The 26,246-nt window shown below is 39.8% G+C and overlaps 1 protein-coding gene across 3 annotated transcripts; it reads left to right on the top strand.

The window, feature by feature from the left end:
- Positions 1-1,745: 1,745 nt before the first annotated feature.
- On the top strand, positions 1,746-25,865 carry dyrk4 (dual-specificity tyrosine-(Y)-phosphorylation regulated kinase 4). 3 transcript variants are annotated; one of them, XM_030732222.1, is made up of 16 exons: positions 1,746-1,896; positions 2,530-2,599; positions 17,502-17,585; positions 18,892-19,044; positions 19,229-19,379; positions 19,621-19,784; positions 20,676-20,812; positions 21,557-21,697; positions 22,471-22,609; positions 22,884-22,965; positions 23,071-23,243; positions 23,377-23,437; positions 23,580-23,709; positions 23,892-24,049; positions 24,229-24,539; positions 24,652-25,865. In XM_030732222.1, exons 1-15 carry the CDS (start codon positions 1,865-1,867, stop codon positions 24,504-24,506), a joined length of 1,953 nt encoding a protein of 650 aa, XP_030588082.1. In that variant the 5' UTR covers positions 1,746-1,864; the 3' UTR covers positions 24,507-24,539; positions 24,652-25,865. The 3 variants fall into 3 exon arrangements, with proteins under 3 accessions (XP_030588082.1, XP_030588081.1, XP_030588083.1); XM_030732221.1 differs by having other exon boundaries at positions 1,747-1,896; positions 24,229-25,865; XM_030732223.1 differs by lacking the exons at positions 1,746-1,896; positions 2,530-2,599 and adding an exon at positions 14,273-14,773 and having other exon boundaries at positions 24,229-25,865.
- The last annotated feature ends 381 nt before the right edge of the window (positions 25,866-26,246 follow it).

Raw genomic sequence — 26,246 nt, 5'->3', positions numbered from 1 at the left:
TCTGAGGCATTTTAACATGTGGCGAAGTTCAGAAGCAAAAAGATACTATTCCAATTCCAGCAAGCCGAACACAGTTCTATATATCTGCTCACAGTCTTATTAATTTCCTGGTCAGTCTTTCTCAGAATCTACAAATGAAATGAAAAGGCAAAAATAGTATTTTATAATATTGTTCTTTCCCAGCAAAAACTGTGCACTGTTCTTTGTTGCCATTCAGTAGTTGCAAATTTATGCAGAACTGCACTGAGTAGAATACAAATGAGGTACATCAGTTTGTTGCCAAAATAAGGGCTTAAAGTCACATGACATTAGAAATTGTTTAGAAGTTTGCAAAAACAGCAGATTTACAGCAGAATTATACTGATTTAGTTCCATGTCTTGCTCACAATAGACAACAGAAATATTTGATTTTTTTAGAACAAAAACATGCAAATGAAAATGAATCATCTTGCAAAAACGAATAATACCTTAACCTTATCTTTTGACTCAATGGCTCTTTTGACAAACCCTCTTATTTCTAATGTTTTATTTCTAGTGTCTATACTTATGGAGATATAATATTCCAATCAAACTCCCCTCAGTTTGTCAATCTCATTGTACATCCTGTATAATGACAATAAAGAAATTCTATTCTATTCATTCTATTCTATAATATTAAACATGCTTACCTTCACAGATTAAAATGTTAGCTAGAATTAAACTTCATACAGTAAAGATAGAGTGAGTTACGGCAAACTTAATGAATTCCATTCAGTTCCTGAGCAGAAAAGAATGGGAGGCAAATAGCCACTGGCAGCGTTATGTGAAGCCTCTGTCAAGAACACCACTCCCCCTGCTGGACAAACATTTAATTTTCATATTAAATCGGTAGAGTTACTGCCAATGATGATAAAGAACACAAGAGAGTAAATTGTATGGTAATCAATGTTCCTGATAACGTTTTTTGCCAATTAACTGTATTTGCCGCTTTAAGGAAACACTAGCATTGCCAACAAATAAGAATTATTGATTCTGATTTCAGTAAACTTCTACTGTAGGGGGGGGGGGGGGGGGGGGGGGGGGGGGGGTTGTTTTGTTTTTATGTTTTATGGAAACAGCTTGCAGCTGACTATATTTCTAGTAAACTTGATTGAGACTGGATAATAGAGTGAGACAGTGTCTGTATGTGTGCGCTGGGAGGCGGGTGTGCCCTCTTGGTCATTAGAAGTGCTCTGTTTGGACTTTGAATGAAGAGAGTATGATTTTGAAATATAGAGACAAATACTGCATTAAAAGTCCGTGCTGCATCATTCCATCGGTTCCACTGTTGCACTTCCCTATCTTGTCCTCAGATCCAGCACATTATAAGGAGCACAATATAGGAAATATTTTAAAGGGCGAACCAGGTTAAAATTAACTATGCATTTGCATTTCTTTTGAAATTTGCAACTTTTTTAGAAAGTATTTGTATCTTTGTAGCAGTATAGAAGTCCGGATATAAAAGCAGGCAAACCGCTGTACATCCAAACGTGGGGCGTCTTCTTTATGCAGAGCTACTGTCTCTGTGGCTGGAGTCGTTACTGAGAGCCGCAGTATGTGGAAAATGTATAGCTCAGCGGGTGTCCTCTCCTCCCTTTGTCTCGTGCTCTCTCACACGGGCGCGCTCGTGCAACTAAGCACCTACGTCAGAAAAAAGGGAGAACAACATTGTCAGTGAGAACTTAGTGTGTAACAGCCATTGTGTTTGGGATAAGCCGGTGGTGCTAAATCCGACGGCGTAAATGCTGCCAGCCGTTTGTTATTACCGGCTTGGAGCCTAAAAACTCACTATTGGGCATGTCGCGCATAACCGCTTCATCACTACCACCTTGCTGATTACTTCAACATGAGCGCGCCGAACAAGTCTTCAGAGAAAAGGTTTGTGTGGTACTCTTTTAGAAGTTTGTGGAGATAAATTATACTTAATGCTATGCACAATATATTTAATAAAATATATACAGAAGTAAATAAACGCCCATGAAGAGCTGACTAAGGTTATGTGGCTCCCTTAAATATACTGAGTAGGCGTTTTTAGTTCGTGATGGAATTTAGACCAGCTCATTATCTTCCGGTAGTTGCATACATCGTGTTTACTGAAAGAGTTATTCAAATCTAGTGACATTTTCAGTGCCGGAAGCTTCATGAATGGAGTCTGTTTCAAACAGGCTGAGTTGTGTTTAATAAAAGACAAACCTGTGCCCAGAAGGTGTCACTGTAGTTGATGCAGTAAGCTGCTGAAGAAGACTCTTGATCTGTATCTGTGTATGGCTATAAAAAAAGCAAAAAAATTCACGTAATCTAAATATTATATCTGTAATATAAATATAAATATATATAATATATCTGTATTCTTATGATTTCAGTCAAAGTCAAGGGCAACAAGGATAAAGATGTGGTTAATTTGTGCAAGAGTTATGCTTCTGAAACATGAGTCAATATGTATTGGCATGTTTGAAGAGTAGTTTCAATTATGTTGTTATACTATAATCTTTTTTTTTCTTCTTTGAACAGAAAGAGCTCCAAAAATAAGCTTGATGCGCTATTAAAAGAGAGAAAATACACCTTTCCCCTTCTGATCAAGGTATGGAGACAGCAATTCATCTTACTACTTTACATTTTATTATTTCAGTTGTTTACCGAATCTTGAAGAGTTTCTTTTTCTTGCCAGCCTGACAGCTTAGTGTATTACATAAGTTAGTGTCGTTGCCAAGTTTTTGTTGGGTGACGGAAGGCCTCCAAGCAACCAAACACCCTGAGTTCATCTGCATGCCATTAAATAAATGTTATTTGGGTGATTGTGTGCACTCAGCAGAAGTGATTTATTAGGGAACATACTCACCCTTGTAAAGTTCTTGGCCTGCACCGTGGAACCTTCTGAGAGATGTGTCCTGTTCCTATCTGTTGGGAAGAGCAAAACTATCCAACATCGAGGTGTTATGACGCTGCATGCTCGTCATATCTGAGGCCCTCTGCTCTGACACCTGTGTTAACCCCATCATCTCTTCTTCCTGGAAAGTTCCACAGCTTTCAGCTGTACCATGCAAGGACATGTTCATGCAGCAGTGGAATGATTCGCCCACCCCCTCCCTTCCACATGGAGGGATTAGTGTTTCAAAGTGCCTGAGACTTCCTTCACTGAGTCCTTATAGGACAATTTTATATTTAATATTTATTTATATTTACTGTTGATTGAACCGCTTTGCCCATAGTGGAGAAGAACCAGTGGAGCAGGAATGATTAAATCCCTTTAATCCAAAACAGTGTATAGGAAGATCACATTGTTGTCTCTCTTGAAAGCAACCTGGATTCGGCATCCATGCAGATTATTTTTAAGTAAAGCAAAGATCATTTCAGGAGGAAAATAGATGAACAGGGAGAAAAACAAAAAGAGAGAACATATGAATTTTGGGAATTAGGGACAAATATAATTGATAACACAGGAAACAGACAGCTCTCTTTTGCATGTATGTGTTGGGTATGTGTTTCAGAGAGTGGGAATTTAATGACCTATGGAGAGGGCTAAGTCACAGCAATAATAAAGACCATTGTCACTTAAACCAAACCCAGCTTGGACTCGTGTCTTCCTTGTGGAGTACTGCATACTGATAAACACATCCACGCTTAATCCTGTCATGGCCCGTCTTATTCTTTGATCCTGACAGTTAAAAAAGACCCCTCCAAATAGATATCCTTATTAATTAGCAATACCACTCCCAGCAGGTTGTTAAGCCAGATAGATGCCCAAGATAAGAAAGCTTAAATCTTTGAACATCAGTGAGAAATTGGATAGAGCGGGATTTGAGGCATCATTTAAAGCTGCTGTGAATGGACTCCGCTCGCAGGGTGTCAGTTCAAAAGATTTTCTGGTTTTCTAAGTTAGGGTATCAATGCGAAGCATTTGCGTCATTGCAAAATACAGACGCAAGCAGCTGCTCTTACCAGATGCTCCCTGAGACCAGAGTAGGCTCTGTCTTTTCAAGTCTGCAGTTTTTGTACAACATGACTCACTGCTGAAGTCCGCTTTCATCATTTAAGAATTACTTTTATATCACATAGGGAGTCGTGTATGTACTTAGACATATATGACTAACATTTGGGCATTCATCCCCTCACTGGAGCTTAATATTTGCCTTTAATATGAACCTTGATGTAAGTTCACACCTCTTTGCCAGGTGATTTCTAACTCCGTGGTTGATGAATTAGCAGTTTAAAGCCATAACATTCAATTTACACTGATATAAAACAGAAGGACACATTACATTGTGTAATTGGAGTATTAGGTTTGCATTTTAAATTAAATATTAAAATCATTGCATTTTTAATTTTATATTGATTAAATATAAATACATAAAACACAGTAATGGACTATGTTGGAATCAAGACCTTGATTATGTGCACTTCTTGACCTGCATCAGCCATATTGTACCTGGTCAACCACCTCAGACTGTGGAATAAGGAGTGTGCCACCCTATTATTCTAATGAACCCTGCCCCTGATAGGGTTTCTCATCACAGCTTTGTTCCTTGTTGACACCGGACCCCCTGAATTAAAGCCGGTCATTTAGAGAGACACCAGGGTTCACCTCTTCTGAATTACAGGCTGATATCGATGTCACTGCGCACAGAGTTCACACTGCCACTTTACTGCAAAGTAGGAACTGTGTGTAAATTACATTTAAACTAATATAAGCTTGAGTCTACTCATGTCCAACCATTTCTCTGCTTATTTCTCCTTCTGAGGATGTTCGTGTATCTGTGCATTACTGCACTGTGTTCCCTCTAATTTATGTTTATGCATGCAAGCATTCATGTGTGCCAACTGAAAGCCCTGTGGTTTGTTGTCACATGGCCCATGCTTGTGTCAACATGTGAATCTCCATGTTCACCAAAATAGTCCCAGGCATAGCAGTCTTTCCATTGCTGCCGATGACTGCGATTCCTCCCACTGGTCCCTGCAGCCTGGGCAGGTCTCATACTGCCAAGGTGTGAGCCCAGTCAGGCTACTATGTCACATCTGTAGCTCACAATGGTGAGGAGGTGTAGCGGCACTGCCCCAGTGAGGGCAAAGGGGCCAGAACACTCCTCGACTCTGATAAACATTAATTGGACCTACAAAGAATGCTGTGTAAACAGCCACCCAGGGAGTTTAGTTAATGAGTGTCTGATTTGGTTGTATGAAGTGTCTGTTTTCCTTTAACAGTGAGTCACGCAGTACCGAGCTGCAGGGTATGCCAACGTCCTCCCCCATCGCACCCTTTCATTCCATCTCCATAGGCTCAGGAGCATTGTTGTGTAATCTGGTCTAATCTAAAATATTGTTATATAAAAGGACATTTGTTGTGGTTGAAACAGTGACTCAGATCAAACGTGGCTATTCACTGAGCACCTAACGGATTCCATCCATCCATCCGACTGACTGTATTTTGAATATGTTTCATATATGTTTTTTATATTTTAGTTGCATTGGTAGTCATATACATTGCATATATTAAAAATGCTGAAATGTTTTATTATTGTCTGAAAATAAATGAAAAATGTAAAAAATAATAATAAGTATTTATACTTGTTACTATAATTACAGTATTAACTATAATTATGATTACTTTTCCGTCCACTATAAAAGCTGGTAATTGTGTTACATAATCAGCATTCACATTAATCGGGATTGACCCTTAAGCCATGCCTGTGCTAGCCAGAGTGTGTCAGTATACACCTGTAGCACTGAGGAAGGACTCGATGAAGGTTGTCCACATCCCCCACGCAAGCCATGAGATTAAATCCTGCAATTTGTGCTAATTGTTACACTTTGAAGGCAGTGTATTGTCTGTCTCTGTCTAGCTAAGACATGGGCTTTTTTTGTACCCAGGTGGTGACACGAGCGTATCACAGTGCAAAAGTTTGCTGCGGGAGGTGACAGGAAAGTAAGTACTTTGGGGTCAAAAGTGGACTGCTCATCTTACCTAGGTGACAAAGCTCAGCTTTGTGGGAGGCAAAAAGTTTGTTTGGTTGGTAGGTCACTAATGGAGCATGTCAGTAACTCGCCATAACTTTGCTCGCCAACTACTGATTAGAAAGTAAAGGAGGGGATGATTTCTAGGAAAGTTCAAAATGGAAAATTAAATACTGTGTTGCCTAGAGGGTTTGGTTCACTGGCCACAACATTAGAGCCATTTGTAGACGAGGTTTGTGGTCACAGAGCTGCCAGAGATGTCAGGCCATCATCACTCACACAGGTCTGATGGCACAAGCACACTGACTCCATCCTCAGGTTCTCAAACCTGGCAGGGCACAGTCTGGGGCATTCAGATCAGCACCCGCACCTCACATGACAGGGTGTGAAGCCTGCAGTGTTGTAAGCATATTTATTAGTGAAACATATGACACACATACACACACTTTGATTACGGAGGCAACCTCTGGTACGCACGTGGACCTGTGAACATTTTCCGTCTCAGCTGCCTCACACGCAGGCCAGTTAATTTCATCTGATCGGGTTTATTGAAATAACAGTGCGGCAAACAGAGCCAGACATGGGGCCCTGGGTCAGGGCTCATTCCAGGGATGGGATACCGCAGATCTTAGATGAAAGAAAGATTAATGAGGTAAGACTTACAACTCTATATTAATATAGAAGGAATAAAATAAATATAGGCTGTAGTGTCTTCATAGAAGTTGTTGTAGTAGAGCTGTTGTAGGGGCATCATGAAGCACTTTTTAAGCCATGCTGTTGGCTGTTGTCTGTGTGTCTGTCGTCTCTGTTAGTTTAGAATAGTTTAGAATTTGTTTCAGTTTTGAGGCATTTATCAAAAGGGTGACAAGCATTTCATCTGGATATTAGATTGACCTCAAAAAGAGAGGGATTTATTTTTTAGTCTCACGGTCAGCCGCATCAACCCCTGATCAAGGCCACAGAAAAATGACCTGTGGCCCAATTCTGCTGTTTTCCGCGACAGTCTGGGTCTCTGTCTGCTAAAGAAGACAGGCAGGAAGCTCTTTTATGTTTGTTTGTGGTTATTACAGTACATGAAATGATGAGGAATGTGTTATAGAGAATGGGAGGATTATGTGTACTCTGCATGTAGGTGGTCTTGACAGGCCAGCACAGTTGGCACAAATGTGAAGTAGTAGGTCAACCTCCACCTCCATCAAACACCCCCACACAAACACACAAATCCCGTCCATAAAATATTGATGTAAAATAAAGACTCTACATTTGAAGAGTTTATTCATGTTATGGTATTGCATTACTTTTCGTCAGGATCAGTTCTTAGAAATCTGACATCAATTTCATCATGATTTAGTAGCTCCTCTGGAGCCTTTGATCATAACACAACATCATATCACATGGTGCCTAATTATCATGAAATTGTAAATGTCAGATTGTCTTTGATTTTGCCTTGCCATTTTATGAAATACAGTGCAAAATAAATATTGGAAAACATCCATTTTCTGTAACTGCTAGTCTGTTCTAGGGCTAACACAGAAGGATAACCATTCATGCTCAAACCTAGAGCCAATTTAGAATTGGTAGTTAGCCTACCATTCATGTCTTTAGACTGTGGGAGGAAGCCGGAGAACTCATGCAGAAGGGCCCCAGCCAGTGGTTTCAAACACAGGACCCTCTTGCTGTGAGGCAACAGTGCTAGTCACTACACCGACATGCCACCATTATTGGAAAATATCCTTATTAATGTTAAAAAAATGTATTCCAAAATTTGCTTTATGCTTAACAGATGTTGCATTTAGATTTTCAGCAAATGACAGTGTTATAAATTGTACCTATTTGCTTGCCTTATTTATTAATCAGGACATAAAGAAAGCTGCTTTGTTGACTTTAATTACAGGATGTTAGTATAGGACAGGACAGAGCCATTACTGCAATGCTTTACTACAATCAAACAGTGGCTTATGTTTCTGTTATTCGACACAAGATGATTTGAGGTTATTCAACTGTTTTGTCTCACCCTCTTCACCCAGCTGGAGAGAGCCTCTCCACATGGCTAATAAGATTTGGCTGGCCTGGGCACTGCTTAATTTTCAGCTGTGTCCACAACAGCAATCACACACACACAGATTTACTCAAATAAAGAAACACACACACACACACACTCACATACACACACTCACACAAACACGCTCTATCTTCTGATAGAGAATGAGGATAAGTGGGCTAACATTCAGAATTTGGCTCGATTGTAATTACTTTAATAAAAACAGCTTATCGGCTGTTCTTTTAATACACTGACTCCATGATGGCTGTTTGTCAGTTACTATTGTGATATTAATCCAAGCTGAGTCAGTTGCCTCTGTGCAAATGTTGATCCCTGTTAGGTTGAACTTCATAGACTTCAGATAAGAACCTGTTTATTTCCACAGTAGGTCGAAATAAACAGGGGATCTTAGCTCATAAATCTTTTGTCAGTATAACCGATTTCAAGCACTGTTAACATGTAAGTTATAATTGAGCCTATAATTGCCTGTGTGGCTTAAGTGTATGTGCTTGTTCCAACTTGTGAACTTGACCCATATTGCACATGGTGACATGCTGTCACTGAGAAGTCTGCTCTGCATCTAAAACTGCAGATGCTGCAGTCCACCTGCCAGCCGGGTCACACTACCCACATTCCTCTCTGCCATATGGGAGGGGACACTGACACTGTTTGGCCAACAACTCACCTTGCTTTAGTTTGCCTCGTCTAGCACCTGGCAGTGATTAGCCAAAGGCCCAACAGAATGTAAGGCACCAGATTGCAGTCCTCTCAGAGCTGGCAATTTGGCCATGATTTAACTGACCTACTGTTCATTCTATCCAGATCTGGTCTGATGGTTCAAAGACATTAAAATGGTTTAGCCCAGTTATATGAATGGGCTTAGTTGCAGGGCCGGCGAAGTAAGTAATATAGGAGAAGAGAATATAGGACAAGAGAAGAGATACAGCAGCTACTGTACAGTACCTCGTGTCCCAAGTGGCTGACTGGGCAGTAATGGAATACAGTGCCCTGGTGCTTCATGCTACAGAAATAGCAACATTTTTGCTGTCACTAAAACATGGTGATTTGCAGATTTTATTTTTAGTGGAGGGGTGGAACTTGTGTGAGCAAAGTGTGCTTGTGCTTATTGACAGTGTGTCCTTTGGTATGAAAAATTTTAAATGAAATGTTGCCCTCTTACCTCCCTAATAACTGGACTTTAAATAGAGAGGTCCTCCGATAAATCATTTAATCATCAGCAATAAAAAAAGAAATTATAACACTTGACAACCCAATAACTACCTGCAATATAAAGCTCACAGTCAGCCTGTGTGTGTCTTGTCCTGCTGTGGGCTCTTCTGTTTCTGCTTCTGTGTGGAGCAGGCAGAAGGCCAGGCGTAGCTACAGTAGGGTGGGGTGGGTAAGCTGTTTGTCAGCAAGATAGTAGCATCCCACAGGGGTTTGTACAGCAAGTAAAACAGGCAGGGAAGAGTAGAAGAGACGGATTGGTGGATAAGGAAAGCAGGCAGGGGGATATGACATCCCCATCGTCTTTGTCTCCAAGATACAGTGGCAAGTGAGAAGGCAGAGGAAAGTTGCAGGTATCTGTTGAACCACATGGGAGGGCCATTAGAGCTCCACCACCTTCCCATCTGACTTCCCGAACCCCGTGAAGAGCCCACCTGGGAGGATGATGAGCTCTGTATCTACTGTACCTGTCTTTCCTCGTCTGTCTAGTCCCAGCTCCCCACCTCCCACCCCCTGTCCTACGCTCCAAGAGTCCTCTTTTACAGGAAAGTCAGTGCCAGGCCCCTGCTGCTTTCTCTCCGGCTCAGGATGGGTCCCTAGTCAAGTCCCATCCATACGTCACTGGCAGCAGCAAAGACGGAGAGCACTCCCTCACTGATAATAGCAACAGCACAAAGCAACAGCATCCTCTCAGTGTCTGTCAGCAGTCTCCCTCTCTGTTCTGTCTATATCCTGGAGCAGAGGAAAATTGCAGAAATCTGACAGAGAAGGAACCACAGAGGTTCTGAGGTCTTCATCACTCGGAATGTAACCTCGTATCAATAAATGATGCAGTAAAGCCAAATCCAGAGTATAGAAGAGTGCTGTGAAGAATCACAGGTGGCTCTGTATCAGGAATTCACTGAAATTTTCAAGATCTGTACACATCTGAAGAAACTCATGGAAACTCCTGGTGGCTAAGGTTTGTAGCATTGAGGCTCTGTGAAGCTGGAGAAGCTTTTTTTTTTTTTATTTTAAACAAATGGAGTCAAGGAACAGCTTGCTTACTTAACAAGTTGTAGACCAAAAACCCACTGGAAATGCAGGCCTGGCATCATCATCATCATCATCATCGTAATCTTTCATTTTGCTCCCCAAATAAGAGGCCATCTGCTGCTCCTCTGACTGGAAATAGTGTCTAGAGGTTGAGATGTCCATGAGGTTGTAACAGCATGGAGAAGATGTGCTATGTGGGAAGACGGGACCTCATCTGCCTGCTGTGGTTTTAGCCTCCTCCAGGGCTCCTGCTGGGGTAGGAACAGGAGGGTCAACCCAGAGGTATGTTTAGAGGCAACACTGCCTAGATAGGACTGAGACAATCATTTGTTTCCATTCTCCATCCTGCCACACCCGTTTACATGCGCACACTATTTTTTTGTCAGAATTTATTCCGTGTTTCTTGTTCTTGTTTTTTAATAATGCTCACAGATTGCACGTTCTGTGCTATATACTGTATCCCTTACATAAACTGTGATCTTTTGTTTCTTGATATTATTTTGTTGTTGTTGTTGTTGTCATGACTCCATACGCTATATCTGATTTTTTTTTACTTCAGGTGCTCTCATGTGTTGTCACCTGGGTGATAAGATAGATACAGCATAAAGAGTCTTCCAGGATAACTGTGGCAAGGTTTACAGTTACCTATGGGCAGTCAAGCTAGCTGTTTCATCTTGTTTCCAATCTTTATGCTTGGCTAAGCTGCTTTTATTTTTAGCATGCACATAAAAGTGAAGTCAGTATTCTCATCTAACTCCCTTTTCCAGTGATCCTGCAGTATACAGTAGATGCAAGGTAATAACTTTCTCAAAAATTGTGCCATGTAAACACTGCATGAACAAATATGCACTGCGTTTCCCAGACCTGTCTGCTCCATTCCAATTGTAATCTAGGTTGTGTGAGATGAATACTTCTTATTGCAGCTTTTGTCATTATTAATCAGACTTAAAGAAGTCCTTCCACCTCTGAGAGGACGCCGTGTTCACCTACAGTATCTCCTGGATTTGCTTCTCCACCAGCAGGGGCCACATACACTCAGTGGCTCAGCACTAAACCTTAACTTACCATTTCTAGCAACGTCTTAATTTTTGATCTTTGTCCAAAGATAGTAGTTTAAGCTTGTTCAGTATTATTTATTGTGCAACCTGATTTTCAAAACAGAGTTAGGTTGCCATGTAAAATGTGTAATAAAAATAGATTGCAAGGACAGTGGCATGTTTCTCTACCATGTGACTGTTAAAATATGCACTCGCTTACATATCTTTAGCCTCGCTGAACTGTTCTTTATATATAGTAGTAACAGTACTAACCTGTTGCTAATAAATCTGATTCGTGGGATCTTCCGTCAGTTTTTTTTTAAGTCTCCATCCCGATATAAAGTGGGAGGATATTGTCTCGTCATACTGCCCATCTGGGCATCTGTCTGTGAGGTTTTACCTTTCTGGTCTATAGACTCCTAAACCACAAGGAGTTGAGCCATGAAATTTGGCATATGTGTTCTTTACTCTTCAATGTGCAACATGGTATTTGGCAAAATAGTTTTGCAGAATGTTATTACCTTCAGCAGACACCCGTCAGATGTCTCCTGAAGGGTTTTCTGTTATGAAATGAGCCAGCAATGTTAACGAGACTTCTAAATTTATTTTATATTTTCATTAATGGTAGGATCTCCCCATCGGTGATGGATCTTGTTTCCCATTATATCATTTTTACAGTTGTCATTCGTCTCCCAACTTATTTGTAGACTTCCCTGCATATGTTTTTAATTTACATTATTCACTTCAATTCAATTTTATTTTTATAGAGCCAAATCACAACAAAGTCACCTCAAGGTGCTTCATACACAGCATTCAGACTTCTTTGCAAATGGAATTGTATGTCTGACTAATCAAATACAAAAACAGGTAAGAGAACAAGGGAACAGATAAGAGTATAATCAGGGTAGTAGCAGCAGCCGCCTCAGTAGCTGCTCATTCCCAGAGCTGAGGCTGATTACTGAAGTAGCCAACCTTGTTGCATAACTGCTGTCATCTTATCATATTCATCTCCTCTACTGGTTCTGGGCTAATCAGCACATGGAGCAACTGAGTTGTTTCCCTCCTGCAGTGGGGATTAGTCATTGGAAAGCAAATAATCTTGTCTTACATTTGCATCATGATGTAAATAGGATTTTTTTTTCACAGCAGCCATTTTGTCATTGCAAGGTAAATAAAAGTAATTAATGATTTTAATTGTATCCCTGTTCCAGTTAGACTGTCCAGGATCCTCATATTGTGCATGTGACTGACAGATTTACCTGTGTTTACCTGGCCATGACCTGTCAGAATGGATGTTGTGAAAGGGGCCTATGCTGTAATGTTACTTTGGCCGCAGACCTGGAGGTGCTAATTCTCATACCAATACACTCGACCCACCACCTGCTGGAGGAACCATAGTGGTCAGGTACAGTGTGTGTGTGCCCCCCAATGGACCGATCCCCAGCTATTGAGGCTGGCTATTAGGACATTGAACATCACCTCTCTAGTAGGGAAGGAGCCTGAGGTAGTGCACGAGGTCGAGCGATACTGGCTAGATATATGCTAGATATATACCTCAACCCACAGCAACCAGTCTTGAACCAGTCTTCTAGACAAGGGCTGGACACCTGTCTGGAGTTGCCCTTGGTGAGAGGCTGGGGTGGGTATCTTTGTATCCCCCTGGCTTGCCACCTGCACATTGGAGTTTTTAACCAGTGGATGAGAGGGTTGTTTCCCTGTGTCTTCGGGCCAGGACTGTTGTTTGCACTTATGTGCCAAACAATATTTTCTTAATATTTGAGCTTTGTCCAAAGATCGGACTTTAAGCCGCTCCAGGTGCATGACTGCACCTGCACTAGGAGGAACGGCCTACCTGAACTGAGCCCGATTGGTGTTCTGTTATTAGACTTCTGGGCAAATCACAGTTTGTCCATAACGAACACCATGTTCGAACATAAGGATGTCCATTAGTGCACATGGCACTATTCAGGCCTTATTGTTGTCAGTGTGGCCCAAGGTGTCACTGCAATTATACAGGTGCACATAAGGTTGTGTTGTAGGTTACACCGTAGGGTTCAGAGGGGATTTCTGGTTATGTAGGACCAACTGAGAAACATAAATCAGGCCTAAGTCAGACTCCATTCCAGTGGGTGCTGGACTTCACCAGAGCTGCCCTTTGTCACCAATTCTGTTCATAATTTTTATGGACAAAATTTCTAGGCATAGCCAAGTGTTTTCTGCCTTGGTAGCCTCAGAATCTCATCTCTGCTTTTTGTGAATTATGTGATCTAGTTGGTTTTATCAGGTGGCGCCCTCCAACGCGCACTGGAGCGGTTCATAGTCGAGTGTGAAGTGGTGGTTATGTTTTGGTGTTCTTTTTTAAAAAGATAATAGGTTAACCAACATATTATATATTTATATTTATTTATTTATTTAAACAAGGACAGTACATGTTAATGGACATCGGCATAAAGCATATAAGATGTAAACATGCCAGATTTTAGTAAAGCTGCTTTAATATAATAAATGTTGACTGTCGTTTGCACTAAAGACAAAGCAAAACAAAAGGGGGGGTTTTGAAGTGATCTGTTTTCCATCCTTTGACACTGTAGTCCCTGATGCAAACATTAGCTCATTTGGTACTGAATGCAGCTATTGAGAAAAAAGTAACTATTTAACAATACGTTGTTGAAAAGCTATATTAAAGAGTGAATTTTATTTCTTCTGCAGGATTAAATACATTTGTCTTAGGTGTCATCTTGAATGATCCACCTTAAAATTGATATTATCCACTGAAAAAATGTATTCAACTGACTAAAAAAGATAAGTTTTCAAGGATGACTGTGAGACCGTGACTGTGCATGATACGTATCTACACTGCAGAGGCTCTCTGGATCTCACTTTGACGCCGAGAGTCTACATAACATTTACAGTATCTTAAGTAAGCTCAAGCTCTGTGGCCAGTACGTGCGTGCGTCGGTGTAGCCCTCGCTATACAGCCTCGGTGTTGGAAAGCGCATCAGTCACACAGCGTGGTGTAGGTGGACGACAGCAAACGGATAAAAAAAAACAACAAATCTATATCGGGACAGCCCCAGCTGTCAGCGGTAGAAACCTGAACAGGTGGCTCCTCCGGTGTCTTAGCAGAACGCGTCAGGGCGCAGAGACCCTCAACAGCTTGTCTCGCTCGCTAATCTCTTCTCTGACGACAGTGCATTTACAGTGTGCGCGTAAAACCAGGAGTACGGCAGGTTTGGGTTGTGGGATCTGATCAGTCATCGGGATTTTACTCAGCAGCGTTGTTGATTCAGTGTTTATCACGAAGTTGGACTAGTGGAAAGTCTGCCTTGTTTTTTTGTTTGTTTTTTTTTTAGGTTGGACTGACAGAGTTGGATATAATGACTTGGATTTCATAATTTTTCCTTTGTTTTTGGATTGTCAACGCTGCCACTGATAACACAGCATGTTGCCAGAAATAAATAACAAGGTGAGGAATTGTTCGTTGGCTGGATGTTACTATCTGGTAGCGGAAGTTTTTGCTTATTGCATTGTGACGAATATTCCCGTTTATTTTACAGTCAGTTTATTGGAAAATTACAAAACGAATGGACTATACACTTATAAAAGTTTGCTGTGATTATCTTTTATGATCATAAAGTTGTCTGTATATATTGTTATAATGTAGACAAAATAATGACTTACCTCCTGTGAGACCACTTCATTATACCAGTATTGTGTCAGAACCTGCATTATATTCATATTTATTTTACTTTTGCACTGATTAAAGTCTAATGTCTAGGTTAATTCCGTTGTAGGACAAACCCATAAGAGGCATGCTTTTATAATTAAACTAAAGTAAAAATCTACTATTTTTAGTGTGTTCGCCTTTTTTATTGATTCATGCCAAGAATATTAAGTCTAACTTTAAAATCATTGCCATTTCTTCTTCACAAGTTATCCCACTTGAATGCTTATTTTGCAGTCCACCCCCTTTCTCCTGACTGGATGCCAAGTTATGATGAAAAATCTGATCCATTTCTATTTCAGTCGTTGTTTAGCCTACTTACTTCAGTGTTTGTTGTGCTGACATATTCTGTAAGTCTATATGTGTTCTGGTATATTTTTCACACCTTACATGGGAACTGACATAAATTTAACCTTTGCTGGTTTTGAAGCTTTAAGGAATTGTAGCTTCTTTCTCCCACATAAATAAAAAAAATGCAGATTTTCTTCTACAAATCAACTCTAAATCTAAGGATTAACACTCATTATGATCACATGGTTTCTAACTATTTACCATCACTGTATATGCATCCTTTTCCCTGTGGTTACATTCAATGCCAACAGGAAACAGCTTGTTATGTGCAATAAAAAATAACTGGAGAGCGTGATTATACATTGAAAGATTACATATCTGACAGACGATAGTGTTCATGAGCAGCAGATTTTACAGTTTGTTGACGTTTACCCTCAGTAGCTCCTGGTTTTATTACTTTGCTTTGACCCTTTAACCAACTGACCCTAATGGAGGACCTTTTTGAGGCAAAGCTGCTCTCACACACCTCCTGAAATGATCCTACATCCACCAAGGAACCTAAACCTCATCGATAAGGTTATGGTTTTTGTTATTTTGATTATAGGTCCATTTGTATATAACTTTATTTTAGCATCTTGGTATAAGTACAGATTCCCTTCCCTCCCTTGCATATATTCCATGAGCATTTGGTGTTAATGGATTGTGCATTTATATGGACAAAGGAAGGATAATTTTCTACATGCACAATAAAATTTTATCCAAGCCTGTATTTAAACTGTTACATTTTATGCATTGTGTTGCAAACTTGAATTTTACAAAAAAAAAAAAAACAGAATCTGATCTTTCAGTGTTTTTAATCTCAAAAAGGGGAAAACAGAAATGTGCTCATTTACTTACTTTGTATTTGGTGCAAATCCACATTCAGTATCAGCAGTCAGACACAGATTTGTAACAGTGGAATTTAAGGTCAAGAGTCACTATTTGCCTTATTATGATGCCACTAGGTTTCCACTGGCTCAGTGCTCATTAGCCAGGCTTACACCACCTGTACAGGTGATGTTTAAGAAGTCAGTCTGTCACAGTGACCTACATGGCTCCTGCTGTCACTCACAATGCACCCAAGATTGTAACATGACTACATTATTGTGCTATACTCCTTGTTTGGTTGCAAGTGGTTTAATTGCCTTTCTGAAGAATTGTATCATCTTTAATGCAAATGGAGAAGCCAGAGAGTGTTTGTATCCAGTTAAGCTTCAAAAGAAAAGTTAGCTATATCCATTCCTTATGAGCTAGATGGGTTAGTCCGGCTCCCTTGCTCGCTAGACAATTCTGTGGTGACAGTGTGGTGACAGTGACCTGATGTTAGCTTTGCTTCGCACTCAGTGGTAAAGCTTGAGATTGTGATCTGGAAGCTGTTTCCTATCTAGCACCTGTGGACAACAACCTGACTATCTCACCCCTTCCCTCCCTCCCTTCCTGCCAGGCTGGTAGAGTGAATTTAACACATATCCCCATATGAGGCTAAGCTTTATTTCACCCATATGGTGTCCCCCGACACAGTTGCAAGCTCAACCACTGATTAGAAAGGAACGTGTAAGCTGGCTTGGCGATGATGAGAAGCATGCACAGTCATCCAAAATGCATGTGGTACTTTTTTAGAACAGCATTTATTGCAATACATTCAGTCCAAGGATTCTCAAGTGAGGACTGGCTTGGAGGCACGTGTACACCTACTGCTGAGCACATGGATGTGCACATGGGCAAACTACACACAGAGAGAACTCTAAAGTGAGAGGATTGGTGTTGCTGGGTTTTTGCAGAAGTGATCTATTTTAGGATCACAGTCCATTATTTTTGCTCGTCTGGTTTCAGCGCCGCTCAGTTGCCCAGAGGCTGTGTGTTTCGGAAGAGACTGGGGAATCCAGCATGAACACAAGTAGAAATTTCATTATTATTTTACATGCCTGCTTTAATTTGTCTTTTTTAACGTAAAGGGATTCCTTTATCTGAGTTAGAGGTGATGTCCTAATACATCATGCTATAAAAATAACTCATTGCAGAAGGAAAATACAGTTACCCATTGTGCCTATTTTATTTCCAGCTTTTTGGAAATAAAAGGCAGCTATTTCTCTCCTTTTTTTGCAGTGAATTTTATGAATCACTCTCATTCCTCCCACAGACATCACGACCAGAGGCCTTCCCTCACCCTCACAGACTCCCAGCAGAAGGGAACCGTATTGGAACAAATCGACCCTGCTCACAGGTCAGCTCTTCCCCACTGAATGATGCTGTAACAGCTGACCAGAACATGTTGTATGGCCAGGTTTATCTTCCGCAAATGGCAACTTTTTATTTTTTGTATTTAATTTGATAAGGTTGAGCACATATGTTTTTCAGTGATACAAGAGCATCTTATTTAAACAGCATCCCCACCACCATCACTATTATGTACAGGCATGTAACTGTGTTTACTTCCTCTGCCTGTTGTGACAGGTGCTTGTGACTATATTTAGCCCTATCGCTATGCGTCATAACCAAGTTGGCAGATCTTGCAGCAGCTCTTAACACGTGAGGTGAAATATCAGAATTACCATGGAAATGCTTTTCTCATGAAAAGCTATCAATAATTAATATGAAAGAATTTATGTTAATCCACTCCCTTGCTAAAGGGAATGCAGTATCGTGCTGGATGTGGGGAATCTCTGTTTTCTGTGGCATTGCAGTTCAATAAATAAAAATGTGAAAAACCCCTGTTGTCACATTCAGCTTCTGCAGGATATGTTATGTTCTCCAGAGGACTTGGCAAAGCACAGAGGTCTAATTTTGCCCATCGCTGCCAGGACTGAGCCTTGCAAGGCAGTGACACATGTAATCATGCTCCCGAAGCAATCAGGGTGGCAGCCTAAGAAAAGCAGGTCGATGCACCTCATCCTCCCACAAAGCCACCGCAGACAGACTCTGTCAAAACCCAGACTCACGGGTCTTTGTCCCCATTTTACTCTCACCCTGATCGGTAATTCCAGACGCTACCTGCTGGGGGTCCTGGTCACCTGAGCCTCCACAGACAAAATGCATGCAGGGAAGTAGCTTGCTGAGAGCACAAAGCAAAATGGATGAGCGGCAGCTTGATGCAAACACATTTCCATGAAGAAAGTGAAAGGGGCTGTGACAAGCTTGTGCTTTTAATGTAAAAAGAATAATATATTTGAATACACGCTTGCTGCCCTACTTTCTCCCAATTCATTTGTTGTCTTCTTACAAATGCCTGTTTCAATGCCTGTGTGTTTTATTGTGTTGTATGGAAATGCAGAATGTGCAGAAAAAAAGATCTTAGATGTCCCAGAGCTAGCTTGTTGCTTGGCCTAAATTGCCTATTGTTAAAAATCATTTTGCCTCCATTTTATTTTATTATTCACTTGTATCAAAAAAGCAAGCTTGTAGAGTTTGATCATCTGAACTGAAAGACTTTTTATTTTCAATCTCTTGTTCTATTTATCTTGTACTTGTACTTTTCTTAATAAATATTTCACCACTGAGTACATTGCTATAACAATTCATTTGAATTACAGAAGTTCAACTCCAGTGTGGGGACTCTCCCTCAGCTCGAGCCACCAGTGGTCCAGGTGGTGGTTAGCAATGCCAAAAACCAGCACCAGGTGTCAGACAACATCTTGCCCCAAATTGCCAACAAAGGGGGTCAAAACAACTATCAGACACAATCGGTGAGGTTGTCATGCACTAGCCATCTGTAATATGGTTAAGTAGAGGCTGTCGGGTGTGTTATAAGCTAGTTTAGTTCATTCAAAACTAAGAAATTGTGTAGTGTTAGAATTGAAGATTATTCTGTACCATTCATCTCTCAGAATGCTAAGAGACTCTACTTTGTCATTTCATGTTATATAACAGGACGAGAGGCCAAAGCCCACTCAGCAGTTCACCACACGGTTTGGTACAACAGTCGATAAAGTGTCAGTGTCTCGCAACAGCAGGATTTTCATCAACAAGCTGGAGAAAGAGAAAGCATATGAGGGTCAAAAGTTACCCATGTCACCTATAGGTATGTTGGTATGAACCAGAATACAACACAACTGAATCACAAAGGAATGGAGATGTTATTTCACATTTTGAATATATTGTGGGTGTTCCAACACAAATATGTAACTAATATTTTTTTATTGCCCTGATGGAATGAAAATAGCATGCTGGCACTGGAAGATGAGTTTTCAGAATCCTCTGCATTTGGCAGATCAATATGATAGTGACTCATCCTGTCTTCCTCCTCATACTTCCTGTTGCAGAGGCGTTGAAGAACTTCCAGGATCGGCTGACAGAGTTTGAACAGGAGGAGATCATGGATTATTCAGAGATTTGGTTCCTTGGTCTGGGATCCCAGAAAATTGAGGGCTCCCAAGGAGCTCCGCAGAACTCTGGATATGATGATGAACATGGAAGTTACATCAGGGTAATGTTTCAGATCATCTATTTAAGAGTCATATCAAGAGTTTTACAGGTTTTAATCCATCAGGCTTCATCTGTGTTATGCTTTTTTATGTTTACTATACATTTTTATTATATATGATCAATAACACAGGCAAGACTGCTAGTCACATTAAGTAAACAGGCATGTTGAAAAAATGTGTAGTAACATCTAAAAAACACAAGTTATTTTTGACATTAAAAGAGAAACAATTAATTTTAAGATCATGTCACCATCAGATATCAATAGATTAAGTCATTCAATCCACAAGCACATCCACATATCCCACATGTAGCAGTAGTATGTAAAATGTAAAAGGACTAGTAGGTATGTAAAATAAATTAATGGCATTTATTTATGCACATGCTTACATGTTTTAACACTGCCTGAGGAAAACAGTATGTGACCAGATGACCTCCAGTAACTGCAGGCACCAGCCCACTGTTCAATTAGACTGACTTTATTGTTTCATGTTTTTTATGTACTAAACTGCAGTGAGGTCACAATCTCTGTAGCAACAGGCTAAGCTATCATGTATAAATCAGACAGATGATGGACAGTTGTGTGCCAGTAGACAATATTCAATGAATAAGCTGTTTAAGGCTGAGTCACTGACCATTGTTTAGACTCTCGTATGTCCATTGGGACTCATCTCACTGTTACAGTTTTGACTGACAGTTAGCCACTGTCAGAAGAGGATGCTGTCTCTTAGTATGAGTTAATATAATGTTATGTTACATTAATAAATTCATAATGTTTACTTTTTCACATCATTTAATCTTGCTGTTTGTGATAGACATATTTATTTTATGACACAATGCATAATAGTGAAGTCTGCTCTCATATTCTCAATTCTCCTCTTTCTTGCTCTTCCAGGTGCTACACGACCACATTGCCTACAGGTTTGAAGTGTTGGAAGTGATTGGGAAAGGCTCCTTTGGCCAGGTCTTAAAATGCCTGGACCACAAGAACAATGAACTTGTAGCCATAAAAATAATCCGCAATAAAAAAAGGTATGAAAAATCACATGGAAATTAATATTATTTTTTTTTTTTAGTCATGAATTCAGTAACAAAATGCAGAAGTAGCCCCTGGAATACTTATCACTAGACTATCCCTGGTTGGGAATCACTGCTCTATGGTTATTACTCTTAAGTTATTTCTGACATTCAAGTAGTCAACTTTTGTCTGTCATTTGAGATCTGATGCCCCGTTGTGAGTTTTTTTTCCCCCACATGTCTGCAACCTGATAACTTTACACTTTAGGAGTCTGCCAAATTGTTGAGACCTGATTTAGCATGGTAGAAGTCGGTACCCAATGGTGTTATCTTACCTGTCCTTCCTCCCTGAGGATCACAGTGGCTGCAATGCCAGAGTCCTGTAGGTTAGATGCAGGACCTGTCAGGTCCTACCGCTACTTCAATAATGCAGAAAACAAAATAGGTGCAAACTGGCAAAGAAGAACTCTAAGCTGTGTCAGATGGCTATCTTAGATCTAATTTCTCTGGGAAAAGGTTGTGTGCAGTGGATATAAAGAAACATCCAGGGATATTAGGGGGGGGCTTTTGTTCTGAGAAGCATCTCAATCAGAGAAATAAAACTTGCAAAAATAGAGCTTCTCATTTATTTAAGAAGTATTAATTTATGGAGAATAGCCTGTTTATTCTGCACTTTTTTTTTTTTTTAACTATAGAAATGAGTAATGATCAAATCACTCTTGATGTGAATTTAATTATCAGCTGTAAATTTGTCTGCAGGTTTCATCACCAAGCTCTTGTGGAGCTGAAGATCTTGGATGTGATAAAGAGGAAAGACAAAGACAACCTCCACAATGTCATCCACATGAAGGAGTACTTCTACTTCCGAAATCACCTTTGCATCTCCTTTGAGCTTCTGGGGTTAGTATGTTCACTGACATTCAGAATCCAAGAATATAAAGACACTAAATAATTAAGCCTTTAATCGAGGGTAAGTCACCCTTTCCCAGGTACAATAGCGCGGCGTGAAGACCGTAGAGCTTATCAAAGGCAGTTCTCATATGTCTCTGGTCATTACTTCTAAGTAACTGCAATCAATCAGGAGTAAATTGACTACCTGTGTACCTTAAGCCAGCCATGTTTTAGTATGGGTCACTACTGATATCTATTTGAGGAGAGAGAGCTTTGTGTGTCACTGTGGCTGAATGACCTTTAGGGGACGTCTTGGGCTGCTACCTTGTCTAGCGTTACTGTCACCGGATCCTTTAGTTAAGGCCTTGATTGGGGCCCTATCTCTTACCCCTTCTTGCTTCGTGGTGTGAAGGATCTGGTTACACAGCCTAAAGAAATTTATGCTTATCATGACGAGCAAGAAATAGCAGGGGGATACAGTTTGTGTATCTGTCTTCCTGTGAATGGAGGCACAATCATAGATTATTTCCAAGTAAGTGTTTAAGACTCAGTGGGCGATTCATTGCAGGTGTTGAATGACATCAAACTTAGCAGCCTTCTTTTTCAGGGTGTTTATTTGAGGAATATCTTTTTATGAGTGAATCCATATTGAGTTCACTTGGCTAATACATGGACAAAGTATTTTCACAGAAGACAGAAAATGTTGACTAGAGAGAGAGCTTCTTTATGTTTTATCAATGTCATGAAATAAACGAACATCACATATTTTTTCTTTCCCCTAGGGTCAACTTGTACGAGCTCATAAAAAAAAACAACTTCCAAGGCTTCAGCCTCGCCCTGATCCGTCGTTTCACCCATGCACTTCTCAGGTGCCTGCAGATGCTGCACAGGGAGAAGATAATCCATTGCGACCTCAAACCGGTACTGGCCTGCATCGCATCTCTAATACCTAAATGTGTTTTGAGAAGATAAAAAAAAAAAATATGGGACTGATTGAAATGTAGCGAGGTTAGCTAAATTTGACATCAATAGCACCTTTACTCTAATTCGGTGTTCTGCTGTTGATGATTGCATTGCAAGGATTACTGAGAACAATAATGTAGATTGTGCGCCATCTTGTGGCAGATCAAAATGTTGCACCTGTACTACATAAACGCACAAGTGTTTGACCTGGTTTGCTTCTACTTTTAAACAGGAGAACATCCTTCTGTCTCAGAGAGGGCCAGGGAACATCAAGGTGGTTGACTTTGGCTCAAGCTGCTATGAACAACAAAGAGGTAAGAAGACATGACTCATTCAATACACTATATAGAATTATCTAATTCCGTGTTAGGAAAGTAACAGAAATGTTCTCTTTTCCCTTCTCTTCCCACCTCTTTTAGTGTATACCTACATCCAGAGTCGCTTCTACCGCTCTCCAGAGGTCATCCTGGGTCACCCTTACAGCATGGCTATTGATATGTGGAGTCTGGGCTGCATTCTAGCTGAGCTTTACACAGGCTACCCTCTCTTCCCCGGAGAGAGCGAAGTGGAGCAGATAGCTTGTATAATGGAGGTAAGACATGGAAATATTTTGTCTGTCTCTATATAAAGAGTTTACCTTTCAAGCGTCACAATTGTAACGGCATAAAATTGTGAAATGTATTCATTTGGTGACTTGCTTCTTGTTGTGATATTTTAACTTACAGGTCCTTGGAATGCCTCCAAATGATTTTGTTCAGTCAGCATCAAGAAGGAGGTTGTTCTTTGGTGAGGATTTTTGTTAATTCTGTGGATATTTATACATTATATTTTATGTAAAGTATTGTGTGTGTTTTTATAATATCAATGAATAATGAGGTTAGAACTGTATAAAGACAGGTGGTAAATTTGTGCAATAATATTTGTGCAGACTCAAAAGGAAATCCAAGAAACATCACTAACAGCAAGGGGAAGAAGCGGAGGCCCAGTTCCAAAGAGCTTTCAGCTGCGCTGAAAACTAATGATGCTCTGTTCTTAGATTTCATCAAACGCTGCCTCAGGTACAGTTCGGCTTATTTGTTCACAAGATCACATAATGATTCTTAATGAGTCCGTTTTTCTTAATTGACAACAATTCAATCTAATAATTATATCGGTCGTTTTTAGTGGGTGTTTTAGACCATGATTATTATTTGCACACATAAATAAATGTACTTAAACTCAGATTGTCTGCACTTTTCAGTTGGGATCCAAGTAAGCGTATGACTCCTGATGAGGGGTTACAGCACGAGTGGATCCTACAAGGAAATTTCAACAAAGTCCGGACCAGAACCAAGCCTGCAGTCAAGAAGACCTCAGACAGTTCAACCAACACAGACAAACAAGCTAACAGCCACTCTGGTAAGAGCATGATATTTACAGCAACTAAAATACAGCCAGTACTTGTCTGTAAACCTGTAACGTCCAGGTTGAACATGCCACTCAGTTGATATCCATGTGACTTTTTAAAACCATACAGACAGAGTTCTTTTGTAATCACTGCAAGCTGACATTAAAGGTGCTTTGTTTCCACGGTACAGCAGAGAAGGTCAGCTCGGAAAGCAACGGTAGCGACAATCTGAAGAGAGACAGTTCAGAAACAGGAACAAAGATGGCTCCTGCAGAGCGCCTGCGCCCCATTGGGGCTTCAGCAGAGGAGGAGGCGTGTGAAAGTGAAGGCAAGCTGTCCACAAATACCAAGCAACAGGAATGCAGTGGAGAGAGGCCCGTACACATCATCATCAAACCTCAAGAGACAGAAGACATAGAAAGGAAAGATACTCAGGAGTCATCTCAGTGTTTGTCCCCTATTGTCTAACAATCAGAGGTAAACGTGCTGCAATCATGACAAATGGGAACAGAGAATATTCAAATAAGCTGATTTTGTTTAGCCCTGCATATTCAGAAAATCAAACCACTCATTCAACAAAATCAGTGAAAAGTTACAGTTGGAAGTAACAGAAATGTGTGTTTTCTACTCACGCATAGAGAATTTCTCTGTTTCCACATGCCATGTACAAAACGATGTATGAAGTAGATGCATCAATCAACAGCAAAGACAGATATCTTTTAATTATTGTTTTAATTATACAGTCATAGTGTATTATCTTTTGTTCAGTGAATCTTTTTTATGACCAGTTGTATTTTTGACTGAAATTAAGATGCAGTTGTCAGTTTGTCTAAATGTATCACAATCAGTCTGCCACATAAGAATGTACAGATTGTGCAGCATAAAGTTTTTGCTGTCACCCTCTCTTACTGTTTATTCAACCCAATCTTTGCTGTGCATTGAAAATCTCAGATGAACAGGATCTTTTTTTCATGGTTAAAAAAAAGGGGCTGATTGAAAAAAGAAAAGAGCACGTGTGGGAAAAAGATCTGAAGGACTGTGTGTAATAAAGGCTGAGCCAAATGTTTTTGTTTTTTCAGTCGTGATAACAAAGAAATAATTGTCATGTACATTTTAAGTATAGTATGAAGTCAGTGACATACTGATTATTAATTACTTCATCTCTTATTTATTGTGGAATATATTTGACCCTGTATTTCATATTTGTTTAACACTTTAATTCAACAAACATTAAATATGTATTTGTAATAGAATTTACTGTATATATATACATATATATATTTCAGCTGTAATTTCTTATACATGTGAACCACAGAAGATATTATGAGAAAATATTTCAGATACTTGTGGTGGATTTAGACAAGGTTTTACTTGTTGTGTTGTTATTGTATGAAAACATTTTGTATGTTTGTGTTATTATCGACATTTTTTATTTAGGTACAAAAAGACAATCCTATTATTGATAGTTTGTGCCTTGCAGTATTAGAAATCTTGCACTTTAATATTGTGTGTGTACACCTGATTTAGAAACCCATAAATTCTTACCTGACTTTAGTTTAAACTGTCAGGATCCTTTTTATTTAATAAAATTATATCTCATCTCATGTTACAGAACAAATTGAAAAAAGAACTTGCTTTTTATAAGTGATTTGTTTTTTTTTGTTTGTTTTTTAGTCGCCAACATAGATCTGACATAAATTGCAGATAGACCCCGTACCCTAACTTTGTGTTCACTAAGCAACCAGATATGCTGAGATAATGGATTGTAGCTGAAATAAGAAAAGTCAAGAAAAATAATTTGTCTTTTATGATGGAATAAAAAGTTGTTTCAGAGGACATGTGTTTTGATATTTCCTTGTTTTGTTTATTTTTTGTTTTTTTTACCTTGTAGTCATTTTTGTGTCCATGATTCAACCTGAGATAAAAAAATAAGGCCTCTTCAGCCTTTGTAAGATTCTTATAGTGTGGATTATACCAGTGTTCAGTTACATTTAATTAATTAAACTCAGAAGACCTTTCAGGTTACTGTTGTTAATTAATATTTGCATGATGCATTAAAATACTCACAGTAAATTAGCAATTTACCAAAGTTGGCAGACATGAGGCCACAGTGAAACTGCAAAAAGACATTTGGATATAAAAGTCCAGTGTAATAAAACAGCAAAAACATAAAACCATTAATTAAAATGTAGAAATATACAAGTATAA

This window comes from Archocentrus centrarchus, chromosome 6 (assembly GCF_007364275.1).
Source record: "Archocentrus centrarchus isolate MPI-CPG fArcCen1 chromosome 6, fArcCen1, whole genome shotgun sequence".
NCBI classification, from domain to species: Eukaryota; Metazoa; Chordata; class Actinopteri; order Cichliformes; family Cichlidae; genus Archocentrus; species Archocentrus centrarchus.
The sequence above is the reverse complement of the archived record's forward strand: the minus strand, read 5'-3'. Positions and strand labels throughout refer to the sequence as shown.

Bases quoted from the DNA above. Each gene is read 5' to 3' on its own strand.
- dyrk4 (XM_030732222.1), top strand. From the start codon at position 1,865: ATGAGCGCGCCGAACAAGTCTTCAGAGAAAAG. The intron at 17,586-18,891 runs GTCAGCTCTTCC...TTTGAATTACAG, and splicing joins CAAATCGACCCTGCTCACAG to AAGTTCAACTCCAGTGTGGG. The intron at 23,244-23,376 runs GTAAGACATGGA...TTTAACTTACAG, and splicing joins AGATAGCTTGTATAATGGAG to GTCCTTGGAATGCCTCCAAA.